Source organism: Pristiophorus japonicus, chromosome 8, assembly GCF_044704955.1.
Source record: "Pristiophorus japonicus isolate sPriJap1 chromosome 8, sPriJap1.hap1, whole genome shotgun sequence".
NCBI classification, from domain to species: Eukaryota; Metazoa; Chordata; class Chondrichthyes; family Pristiophoridae; genus Pristiophorus; species Pristiophorus japonicus.
Window position 1 is genome coordinate 180715775 of NC_091984.1, and position 25877 is coordinate 180741651.

General features: G+C 47.5%; 1 protein-coding gene across 3 annotated transcripts in view; it reads right to left on the minus strand.

The window, feature by feature from the left end:
- Positions 1-25877, minus strand: part of LOC139268852 (uncharacterized) — a 227658-nt gene that overhangs the window by 168925 nt on the left and 32856 nt on the right. For all 3 annotated transcript variants that reach the window (XM_070887620.1, XM_070887619.1, XM_070887621.1), the window contains exons 2-3: positions 24535-24646; positions 1202-1295 (exon numbers count right to left, since the gene is read on the minus strand). In XM_070887620.1, coding sequence (XP_070743721.1) covers positions 1202-1295; positions 24535-24646 — 206 coding nt within the window. The remainder of the gene's footprint in view (positions 1-1201; positions 1296-24534; positions 24647-25877) is intronic.

Below are 25877 nucleotides of genomic sequence, written 5' to 3' on the forward strand. Positions count from 1 at the left end.
AAGCACTGGAAGATGGTAAATGTAAGCTTTTATCAGTAATAATGTCTTACACAAAAAAACAAAGCCCGATTATCACTTTGCTGGAATCGTCTGGTTTCTACTCTGCAGAGAGCAATATTAGTCAGCCAATGCCATGGCAACAGAACTAAGATCAAAATGACCTTCTCTTTATGTTGCTGGTTGATGCTGATCAATAAATAGTACTGACCACAGCTGCTATTTTGTTGCCATTGGCAAAGGTTAGACATGTAGCACTGGTGTATCCAGTGAGTAACCCACGATCTCCACCACTTAGAAGATCAAGGGCAGCAGGAGCATGGGAGCAGTGGTCCCCTCCAAGTCACGCACCATCCTGACTTGGGAATATATCACCGTTCCTTCATAATCCTGGAACTCCCTCCCTAATCGCACTATGGGAGCACCTTCACCACACGGCCTGCAGCAGATCATGAGGAAGGCTCACCTTCTCAAGGGCAACTAGAAACGGACAATAAATGCTGGCCTTGCCAGCGACACTCATATCCTGAAAATCAATGAAAAAAGGAAGTTCTGGGTTTGATCTCTGTGCTGAGTTAGCTGATCCAGCTGGGTGACAGTAAGGTCACTGCGATCGGTCTCTTGGCTCCCGATTCGGGTTGGGAAAGTCGACAGGGTTCATTAATACCATCCAGTGCGGCGTCAGGTGATGACACGATTGGGCTCGGCTGTCAGCACCTTCTCAAGGTGCAGTCCGTGTGGTGAAGGTACTCCCACACAGGTTTATAATGGCTCCCAGACACTGTCCAGGTTGAGAGAGAAAGAATGAGCACTTGGGCACTTGGTGTCAGTGGAACGGTACTCAGCACGAGTGAGTGCTGCCGTGGAAGGAGCAAGGGAAGCAGATAACAAGTACAAAATAACCTGATTGGTCAGAGTCCCCAACATTGTCAATGAGGTCACGAAGAACACCTGAGGGATGAACCCGAAAGTATTCTCAGCAGGGATTGTTGTTCAGGAGAAGAAGTGGGGGATTTTTTGAGGGTTTTGGGAAAGCAGTGTGGGACTTGGATCACGTGACCTAATCTTTTTGCGAAAAGTGTGACAGAAACAGAGTGTTGGATATGGGCGATGACTAACATTTGCAACAAATGTGCCAACCTGTACGAGGAGAATCGGGCACTTTGTACGAATGGACCAGTAAAGATGATCAACTCATACTCACTGTGAGGTATTCACGCCTCTGGCCACTGGTGACGAAAGTGAATCCTTGTGTCTCAATAGCCACTCCTGTCTTTTGAATGTGTTCTTCAACATACCTAGAAGGTGCAGGACATTTTGAAAAAACCTGAAAGTGGAAGCTGGTGACTTCAAAAGAAATACACATAAATAACAAGTCTGCTTGTGCTGAATAAAAGTAACTTAGTTGCTTATAAGACGATAAACGGACTTTCACCAAAATAATTATCATCAGCAAAATGATGGAAGGTGTAGTCGACAGTGCTATCAAGTGGCACATACTCACCAATAACCTGCTCACTGATGCTCAGTTTCGGATCCATCAGAACCACTCAGCTCCAGATCTCATAAGAACATAAGAAATAGGAGCAGGAGCAGGCCATATGACCCCTCAAGCCTGCTCCGCCATTCAATAAGATCATGGCTGATCTTCTACCTCAACTCCACTTTCCTGCACTATCCCCATATCCCTTGATACCCTTAATATCCAAAAATCTATCGATCTCTGTCTTGAATATACTCAACCACTGAGCCGCCATAGTCCTCTGGGGTGGAGAATTCCAAAGATTCACCACCCTCTGTGTTACGCTCATAATAAAGGATGAAACGGAGTACTGTATGCAATGAGTAAGTGTGACTTTAGCTCCTTTAATTAAACTCCAGAGTGCAGGTACCTTGTGGGAGGCCTGCTTATATACAGTGCTCCTAAGGGATGCTGGGATCCCTTGGGACTCCCAACAGGTAGGCCCTCTGGTGATGGTGTGATATGGGATGCCAAGGGTTACATACATAACATCACTCCCTCCCAAAGTCAATAGTACACTTATTTACAGGGTGAGACGATCTGGGGCTTTTCGCTCGCTTGTCGATCGTCTCGGTACAAATGCAGGTGTGGGTGAGTTGGTTCGTTCTTCACTGGGCTGCTGGGCAGCTGGCCTTGCCAGGCTGCTGGGGATGATGAGTTCGGCTTCGTGGTCAACCGTGATGTCGGTTGCCACTTATGTTGGAGGGTCGAAGTTGGTAGTATCCTCTTCGGGTTGCTCGTAGCTGTTAGTGAACCGCAATTTGGTTTGGTCCAAATGCTTTCTGCATGTTAGTCCATTGGCCAATTTGACCTGAAACACCCTACTCCCCTCTTAGGCTATGACTGTGTCAGCAAGCCATTTGGGTCCATGTCCATAATTGAGTACAAATACAGGGTCATCAACCTCAATATCGCTTGACAAGTTTGCGCGATCATTGTACAGGTTTTGTCGATGCCGCCTGCCCTCAACGTGATCATGGAGATCAGGGTGGACAAGAGACAGCCTTGTTTTGAGCACCCTTTTCATGAGCAGCTCGGCTGGGGAACCCCAGTGAACGAGTGGGGTCTGGTGCGGTAGCTGAGCAGCACTCGGGACAGTCGGGTCTGCAGGGTGCCTTCTGACACACGTTTCAAGCTTTGCATGATGGTTTGAACTGCCCGTTCTGCCTGGCCGTTGGATGCGGGCTTGAACATGGCAGATGTGACATGCTTGATCCAATGCGGGTCATGAATTCCTTGAATTCAACACTGGTGAAACACGGCCCATTGTCGCTGACAAGGACATCAGGCAGGCCGTGTGTGGCAAACATGGCTCGCAGGCTTGCGATGGTGGCGGTGGACGTGCTTACCGACATTATTACACATTCAACCCATTTTGAATAAGCATCCACAACAACCAAGAACATTTTGCCTAGAAATGGGCCCGCAAAGTCAACGTGGATCATAGATCACGGTTTGGAGGGCCACGACCACAAACTTAGCGGTGCCTCTCTGGGTGCATTGCTCAGTTGAGAGCAAGTGCTGCATTGGTGCACACATGACTCTAAATCTGAGTCGATGCCGGGCCACCACACATGGGATCTGGCTATAGCTTTCATCATTACTATGCCTGGGTGGGTACTGTGTATGTAGCGTATGAACATTTCTCTGCCTTTCTTGGGCAAGACCACGCGATTGCCCTGTCATGTATCTCACACCACTGTATATAACTGTATCTTACCATGCTACACATGACTGTAACTAGATATGACCTGTAACCACAAGCATACTTTACCACCAGGGGTGCACTTGCAGGAGACACTCCATACCTGTCCCACACAGGTATATAAAGGGAGGTCTCAGGCAAGTGAGGCATTCCAGAGCTGTGAAATAAAGGTGTAGGTCCTGAGTGACCTTGACTTCAGCATGTGCCTCGTATAAGTCTGTACTGCAGTGTCACGACTTTACAGTTATCACAGAATCCACAGAATGGCTACCAATGGCTCAGATGAGAAATACAATGCGGGAGATAATTGGGAGGACTTTATAGAAAGGCTCCAGCAAAGCTTTGTGACCAAAGATTGGTTGGGCGACGATAAGGCAGACAAGAGAAGAGCCCATCTCTTGACCAGCTGTGGCTCGAAAACATAAGCCTTAATGAAGGACCTGCTGGTTCCCGAGAAACCAGCAAGCAAGTCGTTTGAAGAGTTGAGCACACTGGTGAGAGACCAGCTGAAGCCAGCAAACAGCCTACACATGGCCAGACACAGGTTCTACAACTACAGACGCTGTGTGGGCCAGAGCATACCCGACTTTGTGGCGGAACTTCGGAGGCTGGCTAGTTTATGTGAGTTCTCCGATGAACTAAGGAGAGAAGTACTGAGAGACTTTGTTATTGAAGGAATGGGCCACGCAGGCATATTCTGAAAGCTCATAGAGACCAAGAACTTGACCCTAGAGGCAGCAGCACTGGTCGCACAGACGTTCTTGGCAGGAGAAGAAGAAATGAGGTTGATCTATACTGTGGGTACGACAACTAACGAAACATCGGAACAAGGAGTTCACAGCGTGAAACAAGCCGCTACCCCCACACACAGACAAAGGCAGGAGAGCAGGCCTTCAACAGCAGGCAGTGGTGCCAGAAGCCATCAAGGGCCACAAGCCATCAAGGGCCGTTCACACCTCATCAACCCACAATGCGAGCAATCAACTACAAACTGAGAGAAGCTCAAGAGAGGTCAGCCAGACGCAGCTCATCCTTCGGAAACAATGGAAGCGGTCTGTGCTGGAGATGTGGGGGAAGGCACTCATCAAGGGGATGTCGATTTCAGCATGCCATTTGCAGAAACTGCAACTATACAGGGCATCTGGCCTGCATGTGCAGAAAAACAGCAGCTCGGCTGGTATACGAATCGGAAGGGTCGGAAAGCGGACCAGAAGACGGTGGGGACAGTGCCCGGGACACCGATGTACAGCGGGTCAACACGATCAATGTCCACTGTTCTTACAACAAGACGCTTCCAATAATGATGAGAGTCCTACTCAAAGGGATGCCCATCAACGTGGAACTGGACACGGGAGCGAGTCAATCTCTCATGAGCGTCCAACAATTTGAACAGCTGTGGCCGCACAAAAGCAACAGACCAAAACTCACAAAGATCGACACCAAACTAAGGACCTATACTAAAGAAATCGTCCCAGTCCTTGGCAGTGCCATGCTCTCAGTCACACACAAAGGGATGGTGAACCGACTTCCCCTGTGGATTGTCCCCGGAGATCTCCCAGCACTGTTGGGGAGAAGCTGGCTGGCAAAACTAAATTGGAAATGGGATGATGTTCACACCATGTCGTCAGAGGAACGGACCTCCCGCTCAACACTTCTAAATCGATTTGAACATCTCTTTCGGGTTGAATTTTTGGGCAGAAGGATTGCCGCTGATGGAATCCACCCAACCGAATCCAAAACCGAAGCGATTCGCCTGGCACCCAGGCCCCGGAATGACTTGGAACTGCGCGCCTTTCTCGGGCTACTCAATTAGTTTGGGAACTTTATGCAGAACTTGAGCACCTGCTGGAGCCTCTCCATGTGCTACTCAGAAAGGGGTGCGATTGGTTTTGGGGGGACGCCCAAGAACGCGCTTTTAATAAGGCACGCAACCTTCTATGTTCCAACAGTGTTTTGACTTTTTTTGACCCTGGTAAAAAGCTAGTTCTTACATGGGATGCGTCAGCGTACGGGGTCGGGTGCGTTTTACAGCATGTCAATGGTGCGGGTAAATTGCAACCCATTGCTTATGCCTCCAGGTCACTTTCGCGGGCGGAGCGCGGGTACGGTATGGTTGAGAAGGAGGCGCTCGCGTGCATGTACGGTGTCAAAAAGATGCACCAATACCTTTTCGGGGCCAAGTTTGCGTTAGAAACCGACCACAAACCCCTCACGTCCCTGCTATCCGAGAGCAAGGCAATAAACGCCACGCCTCGGCGCGAATTCAACGATGGGCACTCATGCTGGCATCTTACGACTACATAATAAGGCACAGACCAGGCACTGACAACTGTGCTGACGCGCTTAGCAGGCTACCCCTGGCGACCATGGAAGGGTCCGACGAACAGGATTGTGAGATGGTCATGGCAATCAATGCCTTTGAGTCCACAGGTTCGCCCTTAAAGGCTCGCCAAATCAGAGCCTGGACGACCAGCGACTCCACGTTATCCTTAGTCAAAAGATGTGTTTTAACTGGTTACTGGGCAGAGGCTCGTGATGCCTGCCCCGAGGAGATCAAACCTTTCCATCGGTGCATGCATGAACTATCACTACAGGCAGACTGCCTGATGTGGGGCAGCCGAATAGTCATGCCTTTGCGAGGCAGAGAGGCGTTTTTCCGGGAGCTCCACCGCGATCACCCAGGGATAGTTCACATGAAGGCCATAGCCAGATCTCACGTCTGGTGGCCTGGCATTGATGCGGACTTGGAGCTCTGCATCCGATGGTGCACCATTTGTGCCCAACTCAGTAATGCTCCCAGGGAGGCCCCTGGCCCTGGCTCACCAAACCGTGGTCGCGGGTGCATGTAGACTATGTGGGCCCATTCATGGACAAAATGTTCCTCGTAGTCGTCGATGCATTTTCAAAGTGGATCGAATGCACCATTTTAAACTCGAGCACCACCTCCACCACTGTGGAGAGCCTTAGAACCATGTTTGCAACGCACGGCATTCCTGACATATTGGTCAGTGATAAAGGTCCGTGCTTCACCAGCGCAGAATTTCAAGATTTTATAGTTGACCACGGCATAAATCACGTTAAGACGGCACCATTCAAGCCGGCCTCCAATGGCCAGGCGGAGCGAGCAGTGCAAATCATTAAACAAGGCATGCTCAAAATCCAAGGTCCCACGCTGCAGAGCCGCCTGTCGCGACTGCTGCTGGCATACAAATCTCGTCCGTATTCGTTGACTGGGGCTCCCCCCGCGCAAATATTGATGAAACGGACCTTAAAGACCAGGCTCTCGTTAATCCTCCCAGTCATGCATGAAATTGTTGAGGCAAAGCGCCGGAAGCTAACTGAGTACCATGACCGAAATTCGACGGGGAGGTGGAATGAGATAGGGGACAAAGTGTTTGTGCTAAACTATGGCAGGGGTCCCAAATGGTTTGCAGGGATAGTAACAGGCAAGGAAGGAAACAGGCTACTGGTGGTACAAATGGACAATAGCCAAACCTGCCGGAGGTATGTAGACCAAGTAAAAAGTAGATTCACCAACAACACCGCAGAACCAGAGGCAGACTACAATGTGGAACTCACACCACACCTGGTGGACAGACAGAGGGAACAACCTGAGGAAAGGGCAGTCTCAACAGACGTCCAGGCGAGAAACCAGCAATCATACTGAACGAAACAGACAGCCCAGGCGAGATACCAGCAATCACACCGAAAGAAAAACAGGCACCAAGGCAAACAACTGAACCACAACTAAGACGCTCCACGCGAGAGCGTAGACCACCTGAGAGACTGAATCTATAAAGACAATAAGACCTTGGGGGAGGGCGATGTCATGTATCTCACATCACTATATATAACTGTATCTTACCATGCTATACATGACTGTAACTAGATATGACCTGTAACCACAAGCATAATTTACCACCAGGGGTGCACTTTCAGGAGACACTGCACACCTGTCCCACACAGATATATAAAGGCAGGTCTCAGGCAAGTGAGGCATTCCAGAGCTGTGAAATAAAGGTGCAGGTCCTGAGTGACCTTGACTTCAGCATGTGCCTCGTGTAAGTCTGTACTGCAGAGTTAGGACTTTACATGCCCCACAAAAGACCGTCCGCCTGTAAGGACATTTCGTCTTTGTGCCTCTGGAACAGCTTAATCACTTCCTGCATCTCTGCTGGGACGCTGGACCAGCTCCCATGGAGGATACAGTTTTTTACCAGGGACAGTAAAGGATGCTGGCTGGTCCAGGTCCTGATCTGGAGGGCTGTAACGGGTGACTTTTCATTTTCGAATGCATCCATCACCAAGAGCAAGTCTGCAGGATGTGCCATTTCCACCCCGGTGGTGGGCAATGGTAGCCGACTGAGAGCATCAGCGCAGTTCTCTGTGCCTGGTCTGTGGTGGATTACATAGTTGTATGCCGACAGCGTGAGTGCCTATCTTTGGATGCGGCCAGAGGCATTGGTGTTAATCCCTTTGCCCTCTGAGAATAGCAATATGATCAGCTTATGGTCAGTTTCTAGCTCAAACTTGAGACCAAACAGATACTGGTGCATTTTTTTCAACCCGTAAATGCACACCAGAGCTTCTTTTTCAATCATGCTGTAGGCCCTTTCAGCCTTGGACAGACTCCTGGACCGGTTGCAATGTTCCCGATTCATTAGCCAGTTGTAACACACACCCGACCCCGTATGACGACGCATCGCAAGCTAGCACTAATCGTTTACATGTGTTATACAGAACAAGCAGTTTGTTTGAACACAACAAATTTCTGGCTTTCTCAAAGGCAGCCTCTTGTGCATTCCCCCCATACCCAGTTGTCTCCCTTGCGCAGTAGCACATGTAGGGGTTCTAGCAAGGTGCTTAAACCAGGTAGGAAATTACCAAAATAGTTGAGGAGTCCCAGGAACGACCGCAGCTCCGTCACGTTCTATGGTCTCGGCGTGTTCTTGATGGCCTCCTCTTGGCGTCGGTGGGTCTGATGCCATCTGCTGCGATTCTTCTTCCTAAGAACTCAGCCTCTGGCGCCAGGAAAACACACTTCGAGCGTTTCAACCTGAGTCCCACACAATCTAGCCGACTTAGAACCTCTTCCAGATTCTTCAAGTGTTCGATGGTGTCCCGACCTGTAACCAAAATGTCGTCCTGGAAAACCACAGTGCGTGGAACCGACTTTAGCAGGCTCTCCATGTTCCGTTGGAAAAATGCCGCGGCCGAACGAATCCCAAACAGGCATCTGTTATAGATGAACAGACCTTTGTGTGTGTTGATGCAGGTGAGGCCTTTCGAAAATTCCTCCAGCTCCTGCATCATGTAGGCCGAGGTCGGGTCCAACTTGGTGAATGTCTTCCCTCCAGCTAGGGTCGCAAATAGATCATCTGCCTTGGGTAGCAGGTATTGGTTCTGTAGCGAAAAACAGTTAATCGTTACTTTATAGTCCCCACAAATTCTGATTGTGCCATCACCTTTGAGTACCGGACTGGCCCACTCGTTGAACTCCACTGGCGCAATGATGCCTTCTTGCTGCAGCCTGTCCAGCTCAATTTCCACTTTCTCTTGCATCATTTACAGTACCGCCCATGCCTTGTGGTGGATGGGTCGTGTACCGGGAACCAAGTGGATCTGCACCTTCGCCCCCGAGAAACTTCCAATACCTGGCTCGAACAACGATGGGAATCTGCTCAGAACCTGGGCACATTATGCGTCGTCGACGGACGAAAGCACTCGGATGTTGTCCCAGTTCCAGCGGATTTTTCCCAGCCAGCTGTGTGGGGCCATCCCTGGCCGATCCATAGTGGGAGTTCGTGCACTGCTCCATCATAGGAGACTTTAACTGCTGCGCTGCAAATTACAGGGATCAGCTCTTTGGTGCAAGTTCTTAGCTTGGTGTGAATGGGGCTAAGCTTGGGACTGTGTGCCTTGTTGCTCCACAACCTGTCGAAGGCCTTTTTGCTCATGATGGACTGACTCGCACCCGTGTCCAGTTCCATGGATACTGGAATTCCGTTTAGTTCAACTTTTAACACGATCGGTGGACATTTCGTGGTGAAGGTGTGTACCCCATATACTTCTGCCTCCTCAGTTCGAGTCTCTGGTTCAGCCTGATCCACAGTGAATCGATCTTCCTCTGCAATGTGGTGGTTTGCAGCGTTTGCAGCTCAGCTGCACATTCGCTGGAGGTGTCCTATTGTTCTGCAGTCTTTGCATGCATAGTGTTTGAAGCAGCATCGATGGGCCCGATGATCACCTCCAAAACGCTAAAAAGGTGTTAACTGCCTCACGTTAACGATTGATGGCGGACTCTGGGCCATCTGAGGTCATGCAGCAGCCGGCGTGTACATTCTGCCATATGCATTCCTGCTTGAAAACAACATTACTTTGTGCACAGTACTAGCCGAAACCTCTTCATGCTGCGAAATTTGTTTGGTGTTATCGCTGGTGGACATAAATGCCTGGGCTATCATTATGGCTTTGCTCAGATTCGGTTTTTCAACAGTCCATGACCAATGCCAAGCACAAAAAAGTCTCTTAGCATTTGTTCAAGGAATTCAGCGAATTCACAAGGTCCTGCAAGGCGCCTTAGTTTTGGCGACGTAGCTCGCCACTTACTGGCCCTCCGACTGTTGACACGTGTAGAACCGATACCTTGCCATCAAAACGCTTTCCTTCGGATTTAGGTGCTCCCAGACTGGCGTACACAATTCTTCATAGGATTTAGTTGTTGGTTTCACCGGAGCTAAAAGATTCTTCATGAGGCCATAGGTTGTTGCCCCATAGACGGTAAGGAGGATCGCCCTTCGTTTGGCAGCGTTCTCATCCCCTTCCAGCTCGTTGGCCACGAAGTATTGGTCGAGTCGCTCCACGAAGGCCTCCCAATCGTCCGCTTCTGAGAATTTTTCTAGGATACCAACAGTTCTTTGCATTTTCGCATGGTTGTTCGTTACCTCATCACCAATTGTTACACTCATAATAAAGGATAAAACTGAGTACTGTATGCAATGAGTAAGTGTGACATTAGCTCCTTTAATTAAACTCCTGAGTGTTGGTACAGCATGGGGGGCCTGCTTATATACAGTGCTCCCAAGGAATGCTGGGATCCCTTGGGACTCCAATAGGTAGGCCCTCTGGTGGTGGTGTGATACAGGTTGCCAAGGATTACATACATAACACTCTGAGTGAAGAAATTTCTCCTAAATGGCTGACCCCTTATTCTGAGACTGTGACCTCTGGCTCTAGACTCCCCAGCCAGGGGAAACATCCTCCCTACATCTATCCTGTCAAGCCCTGTGAGAATTTTGTATGTTCCAATGAGATCATTGCTCAGTCTTCTAAACTCTAGAGAATATAGGCCTAGTCGACCGAATCTCTCCTAGGACAATACCCCCATCCTAAGAATCAGTCTGATGAACCTTCGTTGCACTCCCTCTATGGCATTACACCCTTGGTCCAAAAATGGACAAAAGAGCGGAATTCCAGAGGTGAGGTGAGAGTGACTGCCCTTGACATCAAGGCAGCATCTGACCAAGTTTTGCAACGAGGAGCCCTAGGTAAAATTGAATTCAATGGGAATTAGGGGGAAAACTCTCCACTGTCTGGAGTCATACCTAGCACCAAGGATGATGGTTGTGATTGTTGGAGGCCAAACATCTCAGCCCCAGGACATCGCTGCAGGAGTTACTCAGGGCAGTGTTCATCTTCAGCTGCTTCATCAATGACCTTCCCTCCATCATAAGGTCAGAAGTTGGGATGTTCACCGATGATTGCAGTGTTCAATTCCATTCGCAACTCCCCAGTAATAAAGCAGTCCATGCCTGTGTGCAGCAAGACCTGGACAACAAGTGCCAGGCAATGACCATTTCCAACAAGAGAGAGTCTAACCACGGCCTTTTGATATTCAACGGTGTTACAATCACTGCACCCCCACCATCAACATCCTGGGGGGGTCACCATTGACCAGAAACTTAGCTGGACCAGCCACATAAATACTGTGGCCATAAGTGCAGGTCAGAGGCTGGGTATTCTACAGCGAGTGTCTCACCTCCTAACTCCCCAAAGCATTTCCATCATCTACAAAGCACAAGTCAGGAGTGTGATGGAACACTCTCCACTTGCCTGGATGAGTGCAGCTCCAACAACACTCAAGAAGCTCGATACCATCCAGGAAAAAGCAGCCCCCCTTGATTGGCCCCATCCACCACCTTAAAAATTCACTCCTTCCACCACCGGCATACCATGGTTGCAGTGTGTACCATCTACAACATGCACTGCAGCAAATTGCCAAGGCTTCTTCAGCACCTCCCAAAGCTACGAAGTCTACCATCTAGAAGGATAAGGCCAGCAGATGCATGGAAACACCGCCACCCCCAAGTTTTCCTCCAATTTACAAACTATCCTGCCTTGGAAGTATATCACCGTTCCTTCATCGTCCCTGGGTCAAAATCCTGGAAATCTCTCCCTAACAGCACTATGGGAGTACCTTCACTACAAGAACTGCAGCGGTTCAAGAAGGCAGCTCACCACCACTTTCTCAGGGGCAATTAGGAATGGGCAATAAATGCTGGCCTTGCCAGCGACGTCCAAATCCCATGAACGAATAAAAAAAGGGTTCCTTAAAATTTATAATCTTAGTTTATTTGTGTATAGGCCCAGGTTTTACATAGAATTTCATTGAATCTAATGCACCCAAACAGGCCATTTGGCCCAACTGGTCTATGCCGGTGTCTTTATGCTCCACACAAGCCTCCTCCCACCCTACTTCATTTATCCCTATCAGCATATCATAAAGGTTTGATTCTGGCTTGTTCTGGGGTTAGCCAATAGGCAGGGCAGCAGTAGGTCAGTATAATTCATTGCTAGGGTAAGGTGAAGTCACCCTGGATTTACTCCCCTGATCACTACCGGGTGGTAAGTATGCAGATAGCATTGGGTTCGGCTGCAATGCCTCCATGGTTGTACAGCTTGTCGACACTCACCATCTGGGCTGACACCAGAAATGCCACTTGGGTGAAGTACTGGGAAGTGAAACACAGGCATGGAATTGTACCCCAGCAAATGTCTGAGATCAGCCAATCACAACACAGGCCAGGGGTCAATTCTGGCACCTTGCCGGTTGGAATAGCTCGGCTCGTCATTCAATAAACTCACTGAGGCCTCGGAGAACCATCTCAGAAAGGTTTACTAATCGTGAGACAAAGAAAAATAGGAAATAAAAGCTGTCTCAGAGTTGCATTCTGTGACAATAATTGCCCTGATCACTACCAGGTGATCAATAATTGCCCAGAGTAGTTGCCCCAGTACCAGCATTTTAGAGAAGTCCGGGAGGTAGTTAAAATGGCCATTTCTGAGACCATCCAAGCCACTACGCATCACCATGAGATGCCACAAAATTAAATAAACTTCTGTGAAATCCTTTTGACTTTATTAAACATGACTTTCGATTAATAAATCCATACTTGCTGTGCTTGACGATCCTAGATGCTCACTAATTTAATGTTGAATTATGGGTTCCAAGAGCTTCATACTAACTTTCCAAAATAATTTGCATATTTAAGGAGGATTTACAAATTGTGCACTGAGACTCTGCTATCTCCTCTTTGATTTCCTTCTTGTTAAGTCCTGACTCTAATGTACTGACTCACACGAGACACATGCTGAAGACAAGGTCACTCAGGACCTGCACCTTTAATTCACAGCTCTCCAGTGCTGCACTTGCCTGAGACCTCCCTTTATATACCTCAGTGGGACAGGTATGGAGTGTCTCCTGCAAGTGTACCCCTGGTGGTAATGTATGCTTATTGTTACAGGTCATATCAAGTTACAGTCATGTATAGCATGGTAAGATACAGTTATATACAGTAATGTGAGATACATGACATCACCCTCCCCCAAGGTCTTATTGCCTTTATAGATTCAGTCTCTCAGGTGGTCTGCGCTCTCGCGTGGAGGGCTTGGTTGTGGTTCAGTTGTTTACCTTGGTGCCTGTTTTTCGTTCGGTGTGATTGCTGGTATCTCGCCTGGGCTGTCTGTTTCGTTCGATGTGATTGCTGGTATCTCGCCTGGGCTGTCTGTTGAGACTGCCCTTTCCTCAGGTTGTTCCACCTGTCTGTCCACCAGGTGTGGTGTGAGTTCCACATTGTAGTCTGCCTCTGGTTCTTAAGTGTTATCAGTGAATCTACTTTTTACTTGGTCTACATGCCTCCGGCAGGTTTGGCCATTGTCCATTTGTACAACCAGTAGCCTGTTTTCCTCTTTGTCTGTTACTGTCCCTGCAAGCCATTTGGGACCCCGGCCACAATTTAGCACAAACACTTTGTCCCCTATCTCATTCCACCTCCCCGTCGAATTTCGGTCATGGTACTCAGTTAGCTTTTGACGCATAGTCTCAACAATTTCATGCATGTCTGGGAGAATTAATGAGAGCCTGGTCTTTAAGGTTCGTTTCATCAATAGTTGTGCGGGGGAAACCTCAGTCAACGAATGCGGACGAGATCTGTATGCCAGCAGCAGTCGCGACAGGCGGCTCTGCAGCATGGGACCTTGGATTTTGAGCATGCCTTGTTTAATGATCTGCACTACTCGCTCCTCCTGGCCATTGGAGGCCGGCTTGAAAGGTGCCGTCTTCACGTGATTTATACCATGGTCAACTATAAAATCATGAAATTCTGCGCTGGTGAAGCACAGACCATCATTACTGACCAATATGGTTGCAAACATGGTTCTAAGGCTCTCCACAGTGGTGGAGGTGGTGCTCGAGTTTAAAATGGTGCACTCGATCCATTTTGAAAATGCATCAACGACTACGAGGAACATTTTGCCCATGAGTGGACCCGCATAGTCCACATGCACACACGACCACGGTTTGGTGGGCCAGGGCCAGGGGCTTAGGGGGGCCTCCCTGAGGACATTACCGAGTTGGGCACAAATGGTGCACCAACGGACGCAGAGCTCCAAGTCCGCGTCAATGCCAGGCCACTAGACATGAGATCTGGCTATGACCTCCTTGGGGCAGGCATCGCGAGCCTCTGCCCAGTCACCGGTTAAAATGCATCTTTTAACTAGAGATAACGTGGGGTCGCTGGTCGTCCAGGCTCTGATTTGGCGAGCCATCATGGGCGAACCTGTGGATTCAAAGGCATTGATTGCCATGACCATCTCACAGTCCTGTTCGTCGGATCCTTCTGTGGTCGCCAGGGGTAGCCTGCTAAGCGCGTCGGCACAGTTGTATGTGCCTGGTCTGTGCCTTATTATGTAGTCGCAAGCCGCCAGCATGAGTGCCCACCACTGAATGCGCGCCGAGGCGTTGGCGTTGATTGCCTTGCACTCGGATAGTAGGGACGTGAGAGGTTTGTGGTCGGTTTCTAACGCAAACTTGGCCCCGAAAAGGTATTGGTGCATCTTTTTGACATCGTACACGCACGCGAGCGCCTCCTTCTCAACCATACCGTACCCGCGCTCCGCCCGCGAAAGTGACCTGGAGGCATAAGCAACGGGCTGCAATTTACCCGCATCATTGACGTGCTGTAAAACGCACCCGACCCCATACGCTGACGCATCACACGTAAGGACTAACTTTTTATCTGGGTCAAAAAAGGCTAAAACACTCTTGGAACATAGAAGGTTGCGTGCCTTATTGAAGGCGCGTTCTTGGGCGTCCCCCCAAAACCAATTGCACCCCTTTCTGAGTAGCACGTGGAGAGGCTCCAGCAATGTGCTCAAGTTCTGCATAAAATTCCCAAAGTAATTGAGTAGCCCGAGAAAGGCACGCATTTCCAAGACATTCCAGGGCCTGGGTGGCAGGCGAATCGCTTCGGTTTTGGATTCGGTTGGGTGGATTCCATCAGCGGCAATCCTTCTGCCCAAAAATTCAACCTCAGGCGCGAGAAACAGGTACTTGGATTTCTTAACTGTTAGGCCTACCCGATCCAATCGACTTCGTACTTCCTCAAGATTGCGGAGATGAGAGTCGGTGTCCCTGCCTGTGATGAGTATGTCATCTTGAAACACAGCCGTCCCCGGGATGGACTTGAGCAGACTCTCCATGTTGCGCTGGAATATAGCAGCTGCCGACCTGATGCCGAATGGGCATCAATTGTACACAAAAAGGCCTCGATGTGTGTTGATGGTGGTGAGTAGCTTAGACTCTTCGGTCAGTTCTTGCATCATATACGCAGATGTGAGGTCAAGTTTCGAGAAAAGTTTTCCTCCAGCCAATGTGGCAAATAGGTTCTCCGCTCTGGGCAGCGGGTATTGGTCCTGTAGGAAGACTCTGTTTATGGTAGACTTGTAATCCTCACAGATTCGCACGGATCCATCAGGCTTCATGACGGGGACGATGGGGCTTGCCCAGTCGCTGAATTCCACGGGAGAAATTATGCCTTCCCGCAGAAGCCGGTCCAGTTCGTTTTCAATCTTTTCCCTCATCACATAAGGCACAGCTCTAGCCTTGTGATGGACCGGTCTGGCATTCTGTGTGATGTAGATTCTAACTTTAGCCCCTTTGAAGGTGCCCACAACTGGCTGAAAGAGATATTCAAAACGGCTTAGAACTGTTGAGCAGGAGGTCCGTTCCTCTGACGACATGGCGTGAACATTATCCCATTTCCAATTAAGTTCTGCTAGCCAGCTTCTCCCCAACAGGGCTGGGAGATCCTTGGGGACAATCCACAGGGAAAGTCGGTTCACCATCCCTTTGTGTGTGACTGAGAGCATGGCGCTGCCAAGGACTGGGACGATTTCTTTCGTATAGGTCCTTAGTTTTGTGTCGATCTTTGTGAGTTTTGGTCTGTTGCTTTTGTGCGGCCACAGCTGTTCAAATTGTTGAACGCTCATGAGGGATTGACTGGGCCCCGCATCCAGTTCCATGTTGACGGGTATCTCGTTGTGTAGAACCCTCATCATAATTGGAGGCATCTTGGTGTAAGAACAGTGGACATTGATCGTATTAACCCGCTGTACCTCGGTGTCCCGTGCACTGTTCCAACCGTCTTTTGGTCCGCTTTCCGACCCTTCCGATTCGTTTACCAGCCGAGCTGCTGTTTTTCTGCACATGCGAGCCAGATGCCCTGTGTAGTTGCAGTTTCTGCAAACGGCATGCTGAAATCGACACACCCTGGTTGAGTGCCTTCCCCCACATCTCCAGCATTGACCGCTTCCATTGTTTCCGAAGGATGAGCTGCGTCTGGCTGATCTCCCTTGAGCTTCTCTCAATCTGTTGTTGATTGCTAGCATTGTGGGTTGATGAGGTGTGATCGGCCGTTCCTGTGGCCCTTGATGGCTTCTGGCGCCACTGTCTGCTGTTGAAGGCCTGCTCTCCTGCCTTTGCCTGTGTGTGGGGGTAGCGGTTTGTTTCACAATGTGAACCCCTTGTTCCGATGCCTCGTTGGTTGTCATACCCGAAGTATAGATCAGCCTCATTTCTTCTTCGCCTGCCAAGAACGTCTGTGCGACTAGTGCTGCTGCCTCTAGAGTTAAGTTCTTAGTCTCTATAAGCTTTCGGAATATGCCTGCGTGGCCTATTCCTTCAATAAAAAAGTCTCTCAGTACTTCTCTCCTTAGTTCATCGAGGAACTCACATGAACTAGCCAACCTCCGAAGTTCCGCCACGAAGTCGGGTATGCTTTGGCCCAAACAGCGTCTGTAGTTGTAGAACCTGTATCTGGCCATGTGTAGGCTGTTCGCTGGCTTCAGGTGGTCTCTCACCAGTGTGCTCAACTCCTCAAACGACTTGCTTGCTGGTTTCTCAGGTGCCAGCAGGTCTTTCATCAAAGTGTATGTTTTCGAGCCACAGCTGGTCAAGAGATGGGCTCTTCTCTTGTCTGCCTTATCGTCGCCCAGCCAGTCTTTGGTCACAAAGCTTTGCTGGAGCTTTTCTATAAAGTCATCCCAATTGTCTCCAGCATTGTATTTCTCATCTGAGCTGTTGGTAGCCATTCTGTGGATTCTGTGATCCCGTAACTCGTCGCCACTGTTAAGTCCTGACTCTCATGTACTGACTCACATGAGACACATGCTGAAGACAAGGTCACTCAGGACCTGCACCTTTAATTCCAGCTCTCCAGTGCACTTGCCTGAGACCTCCCTTTATATACCTCAGTGGGACAGGTATGGAGTGTCTCCTGCAAGTGCACCCCTGGTGGTGAGGTATGCTTATTGTTACAGGTCATATCCAGTTACCGTCATGTATAGCATGGTAAAATACAGTTATATACAGTAATGTTAGATACATGACACTTCTGGAGCCTCGGATGCATGCCATAAGGTCCTGGTGACTTATCTACCTTCAGTTTTGTTCGCTGTTTTAGTAACTAACCTTCAGGAGGCACTGAAGGTCAGCTGTGCTCCCACACTGTCTCTCCGATTCTGCACCTGCTCCTGGCAACACTGCTGAGATCAGCACCTCGCCGTGTGAGGAATAACTGGGACCAATTCTTATTTTAGCTCGTGATTTAACTTGCAGTGGAACTATTGCTGATTCACCTCACTTTGTAGCACGCTTGAACATAATTAAAACAGAGAATCGTTGTCCTTATCGACTTTACAACAACAATTTGAATTCACATAGTGCCTTTAACATGCCAAGGTACTTCACAAGAGCGATTATCAGACAAAATATGACACCAAGTCACATAAAGAGAAATTAATACAGTGACCAAAAGTTTGGTTAAACAGACAGATTTTGAGGAGCGACTTACAGGAGAGAGAAGTAGAGATGCGGAGAGGGAATTCCAGACCCTAGGTCCTAGACGGCTGAAGACACGGCCACCAACGGTGGAATAATGAAATTCGGGGTTGCGCAAGAGGATAAAATTGGAAGATGCAGAGATCTTGGAGGATTGTAGAGCTGGAGGCGGTTACAGAGATAGGGAAGGGTGAGGCTATGGATGGATTTGAAAACAAGGATGAGAATTTTTCAATCGAAGCGTTGCTGGACTGGAAGCCACACAGGGGTGATGGGTGAATGGGACTTGGTCCGAGTTAGGATATGGGTAGCAGAATTTTCAATGAGCTCAAGTTTATGGAGGCTGGTAGGTGGGAGGAGTGTGGAGAAACTGCTATGAAAGAAAAAGAAAGACTTGCATTTATATAGCGCCTTTCACATCCACCAGATGTCTCAAAGTGCTTTACAGCCAATGAAGTACTTTTGGAGTGCAGTCATTGTTGTAATGTGGGAAATTACAATGGTCTATGGTCCTAAAATGGCTAAAATCATTGTACTGGGGACTTTTGTGACTTTCTCACATATCCATGATGAGCATGTTCCGCAAGTTCTGTGCAAACACCACTGGGGTTAGACTGTGCTGCTGCCAATATGCTGTAATCCCGTCATTTTTTAATTTGTTATAAAAGTTTAAAATTCATCAGCAATGCGAAGACATCGCCATGTCATTGCGATTTCCTATTTTATAAACAGAGTCAAGTATCTTGGAGCTGAATGTGTTCTGATAGACAGAAGTTTGCCCTAAGGAAGTACCAAGCTTGCCCAACGAGGAAAGGGGTGGTGGGGGAGGGGTAATGAGAGGCTGTCTGAGGAAGTGACACCTAAGTCTCCTTAACCCCGCCTTCTTAGTGCCCAGTAATTCTGTAATACTATCAGAGACACAGAAACAAGTCATGGTTCACTGTCAATGTTTCTTATCCTCAAAGACATCCTTGTTAGCGCCAAGACACTAGAAGGGAGCGTTTGCCATACAGAGGAATTTCTCTACACAGAATTCGTTCCTGATTCACTGATGAGGACCAACTCACCTTATATCTTTCAAATTGACAAACAATCTCACTCTGTTCAGACTCTGGAACGGTCCTAGCAGCTTGGAAGGTAGCAAATGTAACACTGCTATTCAAAAAAGGACAGAGAGAGAAAACAGGGAACTATAGGCGAGTTAGCCTGACATCAGTCGTCGAGAAAATGCTGGAATCCATTGTTAAGGAAGTGGTATCAGGGCACTTGGAAAATCATAACATGAAAGGGAATTCGTGTTTGTCAAATTATTAGTTTTTTGAGGATGTAACTAGCAGAGTAGATAAAGGGGAACCAGTGGATGTAGTATATTTGGATTTCCAAAAGGCATTCGATAAGATGCCACATAAAAGGTTATAAGGGCTCATGGGGTTGGGGTAATATAGCGTGGATAGCATTGGTTACCGGATAGAAAACAGAGAATAAGGATAAACAGGTCTTCTTCATGTTGGCAGGCTGTAACTAGTGGGGTGCCGCAAGGATCAGTGCTGGGGCCTCAGCTACTTACAATCTATATTAATGACCTAGATGAAGGGACCGAGTGTAATGTATCCAAGTTTGCTGATGATATAAAGCTAGGTGGGAAAGTAAGCTGTGAGGAGAACACAAAGAGACTGCAAAGGGGTATAGACAGACTAAGTGAGTGGCCAATAAGGTAGCAGACGGAGTATAATGTAGGAAGAATAGAAAAATTTAATATTTTTTAAATGGTGAGAAAGTTTTAAATATTGGTGTTCAGCGAGATTTGGGTATCCTAGTACAAGAAACACAGAAAGCTAGCATGCAGGTACAACAAGCATCATCATCATCATCATAGGCAGTCCCTTGGAATTGAGGAAGACTTGCTTCCACTCTTAAGGCAAATGGCATGTTGGCCTTTATTGCAAGGGGGTTGGAGTATAAGAGTAAGGAAGTCTTGCTACAATTGTACAGGGCGTTGGTGAGACAAAACCTGGAGTACTGGGCACAGTTTTGGTCTCCTTATCTAAGGAAGGATATACTTGCTTTGTAGGTGGTGTAACATAGGTTCAATAGCTTGATTCCTGGGATGAGAGGGCTGTCCTATGATGAGAGATTGTGTAGAATGGACCTATACTCTCTGGAGTTTAGAAGACTGAGAGGTGATCTCATTGGAACGTACAAGATTCTGAAGGGGATTGACAGGGTAGATGTTGAGAAGTTATTTACCCTGGCTGGAGGTTCTAGAACTAGGGGGCATTATCAGTAGGAAATTTTTGGCACTGTTGCCAAATTAAGTTAATTTGCAGGAGAGCCCAGACCCATGTCATGCTCCTCCTGTGCTACTACAATGTGTGCGGGAAGCGTATCCCGCTGCAGCTCCTGTCAGACCACATTGCGGTACTGGAGCTGCGCATGGATTCACTCTGGAGCATCCATGATACCGAGGATGTCGTGAATAACACGTTTAGTGAGTTGGTTACACCGCAGGCAAAGATTACAAAGGCAGATAGGGAATGGGTGACCATCAGGCAGAGCAGTAGTAGGAAGGTAGTGCAGGGGTCCCCTGCGGCCATCTCCCTCCAAAACAGATATACCACTTTGGATACTGTTGGGGAGAGATGGCTCATCAGGGGAAGACAGCAGCAGCCAAGCTCATGGCACCATGGGTGGCTCTGCTGCACAGGAGGGCAGAAAAAAGAGTGGGAGAGCTATGGGTAGGGGATTCTATTGTAAGGGGAATGGATAGGCGTTTCTGCAGCCACAATTGAGACTCCAGGATGGTATGTTGCCTCCCTGGTGCAAGGGTCAAGGATGTCTCGGAGCGGCTGCAGGGCATTCTGGAGGGGGAGAGTGAACAGCCAGTTGTCGTGGTGCATATAGGTACCAACGATATAGGTAAAAAACGGGATGAGGTCCTACAAGCTGAATTTAGGGAGCTAGGAGTTAAATTAAAAAGTAAGACTTCAAAGGTAGTAATCTCAGGATTGTTACCAGTGCCACGTGCTAGTCAGAGTAGAAATAGCAGGATAGTTAAGATGAATACGTGACTTGAGGAATGGTGCAAAAAGGAGAGATTCAAATTCCTGGGACATTGGAATCGGTTCTGGGGGACGTGGGACCAGTACAAACCAGCCAGACTGCACCTGGGCAAGACCGGAACCGATGTCCTAGGGGGAGTGTTTGCTAGTGCTGTTGGGGAGGAGTTAAACTAACATGGCAGGGGGGTGTGAATCTATTCAGGGAGACAGAGGGAAGTAAAATAGGGGCAGAAGCAAAAGGTAGAAAAGAGATGAGGAAAAGTGGAGGGCTGAGAAATCAACGGCAAAATTCAAATAGGGCCACATTACAACGTAATTCCAAAAGGACAAAGAGTGTTAAGAAAACAAGCCTGAAGGCTCTGTGTCTCAATGCGAGGAGCAATAGAAATAAGATGTATGAATTAAATGCGCAGATAGCTGTTAATGGATATGATGTAATTGGGATTACGGAGACATGGCTCCAGGGTGATCAAGACTGGGAACTCAACATCCAGGGGTATTCAATATTCAGGAAGAATAGACAGAAAGGAAAAGGAGGTGGGGTAGCATTGCTGGTTAAAGAGGAAATTAATGCAGTGGTAAGGAAGGACATTAGCATGGATGATGTGGAATCTGTATGGGTAGAGCTGCGGAACACCAAAGGGCAGAAAATGCTAGTGGGAGTTGTGTACAGACCGCGAAACAGTAGTAGTGAGGTTGTGGATGGCATCAAACAGGAAATTAGGGATGCGTGCAATAAAGGTACAGCAGTTATCATGGGTGACTTTAATCTACATATAGATTGGGCTAACCAAACTGGTAGCAATATGGTGGAGGAGAATTTCGTGAAGTGTATAAGGGATGGTTTTCTAGACCAATATGTCGAGGAACCAACTAGAGAACTGGCCATCCTAGACTGAGTGTTGTGTAATGAGGGAGGACTAATTAGCAATCTTGTTGTGTGAGGCCCCTTGGGGAAGAGTGACCATAATATGGTAGAATTCTTCATTAAAATGGAGAGTGACATAGTTAATTCAGAGACTAGGGTCCTGAACTTAAATAAAGGTAACTTTGATGGTATGAGATGTGAATTGGCTCGGGTAGACTGGCGAATTATATTTAAAGGGTTGACGGTGGATAGGCAATGGCAGACATTTAAAGATCACATGGATGGACTTCAACAATTGTACATCGCTGCCTGGCATAAAAATAAAACGGGGAAGGTGGCTCAACCGTGGCTAACAAGGGTAATTAGGGATAGTGTTAAATCTAAGGAAGAGGCATATAAATTGGCCAGAAAAAGCAGCAAACCTGAGGACTGGGAGAAATTTAGAATTCAGCAGAGGAGGACAAAGGGTTTAATTAGGAGGGGGGAAATAGAGTACGAGAGTAAACTTGCAGGGAACATAAAAACTAAAGTTTCTATAGATATGTGAAGAGAAAAAGATTAGTGGACAAATGTAGGTCCCTTGCAGTCAGAATCAGGTGAATTTATAATGGGGAAGAAAGAAATGGCAGACCAATTGAACAAATACTTTGGTTCTGTCTTCACTAAGGAAGATACAAATAATCTTCCGGAAATACTAGGGGACCGAGGGTCTAGTGAGAAGGAGGAACTGAAGGAAATCCTTATTAGTCAGCAAATTGTGTTAGGGAAATTGATGGGATTTAAGGACGATAAATTCCCAGGGCCTGATAGTCTGCATCCCAGAGTACTTAAGGAAGTGGCCCTAGAAATAGTGGATTGGTGGTCATTTTCCAACATTCTATAGACTCTCGATCAGTTCCTATGGATTGGAGGGTAGCTAATGTAACACAACTTTTGAAAAAAGGAGGGAGAGAGAAAACAGGTAATTATAGACCGGTTAGCCGGACATCAATAGTGGGGAAAATGTTAGAATCAATTATTAAAGATGTAATAGCAGCACATTTGGAAAGCAGTGACAGGATTGGTCCAAGTCAGCATGGATTTATGAAAGGGAAATCATGCCTGATAAATCTTCTAGAATTTTTTGAAGATGTAACTAGTAGAGTGGACAAGGGAGAACCAGTGGATGTGGTGCATTTGGACCTTCAAGAGGCTTTTGACAAGGTCCCACAAAAGAGATTAGTGTACAAAATTAAAGCACATGGTATTGGGGGTAATGTATTGACTTGGATAGAAAACTGGTTGGCAGACAGCAAGCAAAGAGTAGGAATAAACGGGACCTTTTCAAAATGGCAGGCAGTAACTTGTGGGGTACCACAAGGTTCAGTGTTGGGACCCCAGCTATTTACAATATACATTAATGATTTAGAAGAAGGAATTGTATGTAATATCTCCAAGTATGCAGATGACACTAAGCTGGATGGCAGTGTGAACTGTGAGGAGGATGTTAAGAGGCTGCAGGGTGACTTGGACAGGTTAGGTGAGTGGGCAAATGCATGGCAGATGCAGTATAATGTAGATAAATGTGAGGTTATCCACTTTGGTGGCAAAAACAGGAAGGCAGAATATTATCTGAATGGTGACAGATTAAGAAAAGGGGAGGTGCAACGAGACCTGGGTGTCATGGTACATCAGTCACTGAAAGTTGGCACGCAGGTACAGCAGGCCGTGAAGAAGGCAAATGGCATGTTGGCCTTCATAGCGAGAGGATTTGAGTATAGGACCAGGGAGGCCTTACAGCCCAGTTGTACAGGGCCTTGGTGAGGCCACACCTTGAATATTGTGTACAGTTTGGTCTCCTAATCTGAGGAAGGACATTCTTGCTAGTGCAGTGAAGGTTCACCAGACTGATTCCCGGGATGGCAGGACTGACATATGAAGAAAGAATGGACCGACTAGGTTTATATTCACTGGAATTTAGAAGAATGAGAGGGGATCTCATAGAAACATATAAAATTCTAACGGGATTGGACAGGTTAGATGCAGGAAGAATGTTCCCAATATTGGGGAAGTCCAGAACCAGTGGTCACAGTCTAAGGATAAGGGGTAAGCCATTTAGGAACGAGATTAGGAGAAATTTCTTCACTCAGAGAATTGTGAACCTGTGGAATTCTCTACCACAGAAAGTGTTGAGGCTACTTCGTTAGATATATTCAAAAAGGAGTTAGATGTGGCCTTTACGGCTAAAGGGATCAAGGGGTATGGAGAGAAAGCAGGTATGGGGTACTGAAGTTGCATGATCAGCCATGATCATATTGAATGGTGGTGCAGGCTCGAAGGGCTGAATGGCCTACTCCTGCACCTATTTTCTATGTTTCTATCTTTCTATAATGTCAGGATAAGGGGTCGGTCATTTAAGACAGTGATGAGGAGGAATTTCTTCACTCAGAGGGTTGTGAATCTTTGGAATTCTCTACTCCAGAGGGCTATGGATGCCGAGTCCTTGCGTATATTAAAGGTTGAGATAGATAGATTTTTGGACTCTAGCGGAATCAAGGGATATGGAGATCGAGCAGGAAAGTGGAGTTGGGGTCGATGATCAGCCATGATATTGAATGGCGGAGCAGGCTCGAGGGTCTGTATGGCCTACTCTTGCTCCTATTTCTTATGTTTTTATATAATAGCGGCATAAGTAAGGTACCAACACCGGCGAGGAGGCATTCTTACCAATTGATGAACGTGCTCTTGCCAGAAGAGTGGTTTCCCATTATCATAACATTAATCTTCTTCCGTGGAGGAAGCAGCAGTAGGCCCAGGCTCCTTCCTATCTGCAACAGCCCTGAAAGGTACAAGACGGACAGCAGTTGTATTATCACCAATGGTTCAATGTAACAAAACTCTTAGCACACTCCAATTTTGTAATACACACCAATGCAATCTCTCGACTCTGCTCAATGGCCAATGGCTGACGACTTGAAGGAGAGAAGAGAATGGGTTCCCTCTCCTCGGGCCTGGAATGTCATTAAATCAGGCATGCTGCTACTTCCAGGTCAAAAATGGTGTGGACCTCTGGATGCATAAAACCCCTTTCACGGCCAGCCACTTCCTGGTGCCTGCCCATTTGTCTTTTTACCCTTGGAATACAGGTTTAAATCTAGCCCATATTGTTAGGATGAAAATGTGCCATCGCTAGAGGTGAGTCTGATGCAGTCTCAACCCACTGGCAAGTTTTCCATAATTCAAACACAAATTTGCGATCTCACTCAGACAGATCCGAAAGATGGCTGATAGAGAAAATATAAATGCCACACTGATGCAGTACAAGGTACTGTCCTGAGGTTTGGGCCATGGCACATTGTCGAGATAAGACAGCAGATTTATCCTGCACTTAACCTATATTACAACTGCCTTGGGTGTGCTTAATGCAACAATCCAAAGTTTTACTTTGATTCTAACTCATGGTATACATGACCTGGAAATGTTTAATGGAGCAGCGCAGAATGACCTTGACTCTGCTACTCACCCATGTTCTACCAGGAAATGCTTGATGGGAGTGTAAGGGCTTGTTACTTTGCATTTTGTAATACTATGCCTGCTGTGGAAGTGCTTGATGCTGACCCTGGGTGTGAAAAATAAAGTGCTCCTTTCCCTAACATAGGCAGGTTGATGCATGCAAACATGAACCAAAAATTATATCAAGGAAGAAAAGGAAGCCAGAAGTGCATTTGAATCAATCACATCTCTCAGGCTCATCTCAAAGCATTTCACATACAATAAATTATCTGAAGTGTAGAAAAGAATTCAAATGTAGCCGCCACAAGCGATATAGAAAACATAGAAATTTACAGCGCAGAAGGAGGCCATTTCAGCCCATCGTGTCCGCGCCAGCCGACAAAGAGCCACACTGCCCTCAGTCAGCAGCCCTGAAGGTTACATATAAACCTATGAACAATAAAGAATGGCGGAAAGGTAATGAGCATCCGGCCCAACCAGTCTGCCCCAAACAACTGCAACATCCCCTGCATCACAATATTTTACACTTCACCCCAACCGGAACCATGCGATCTCCC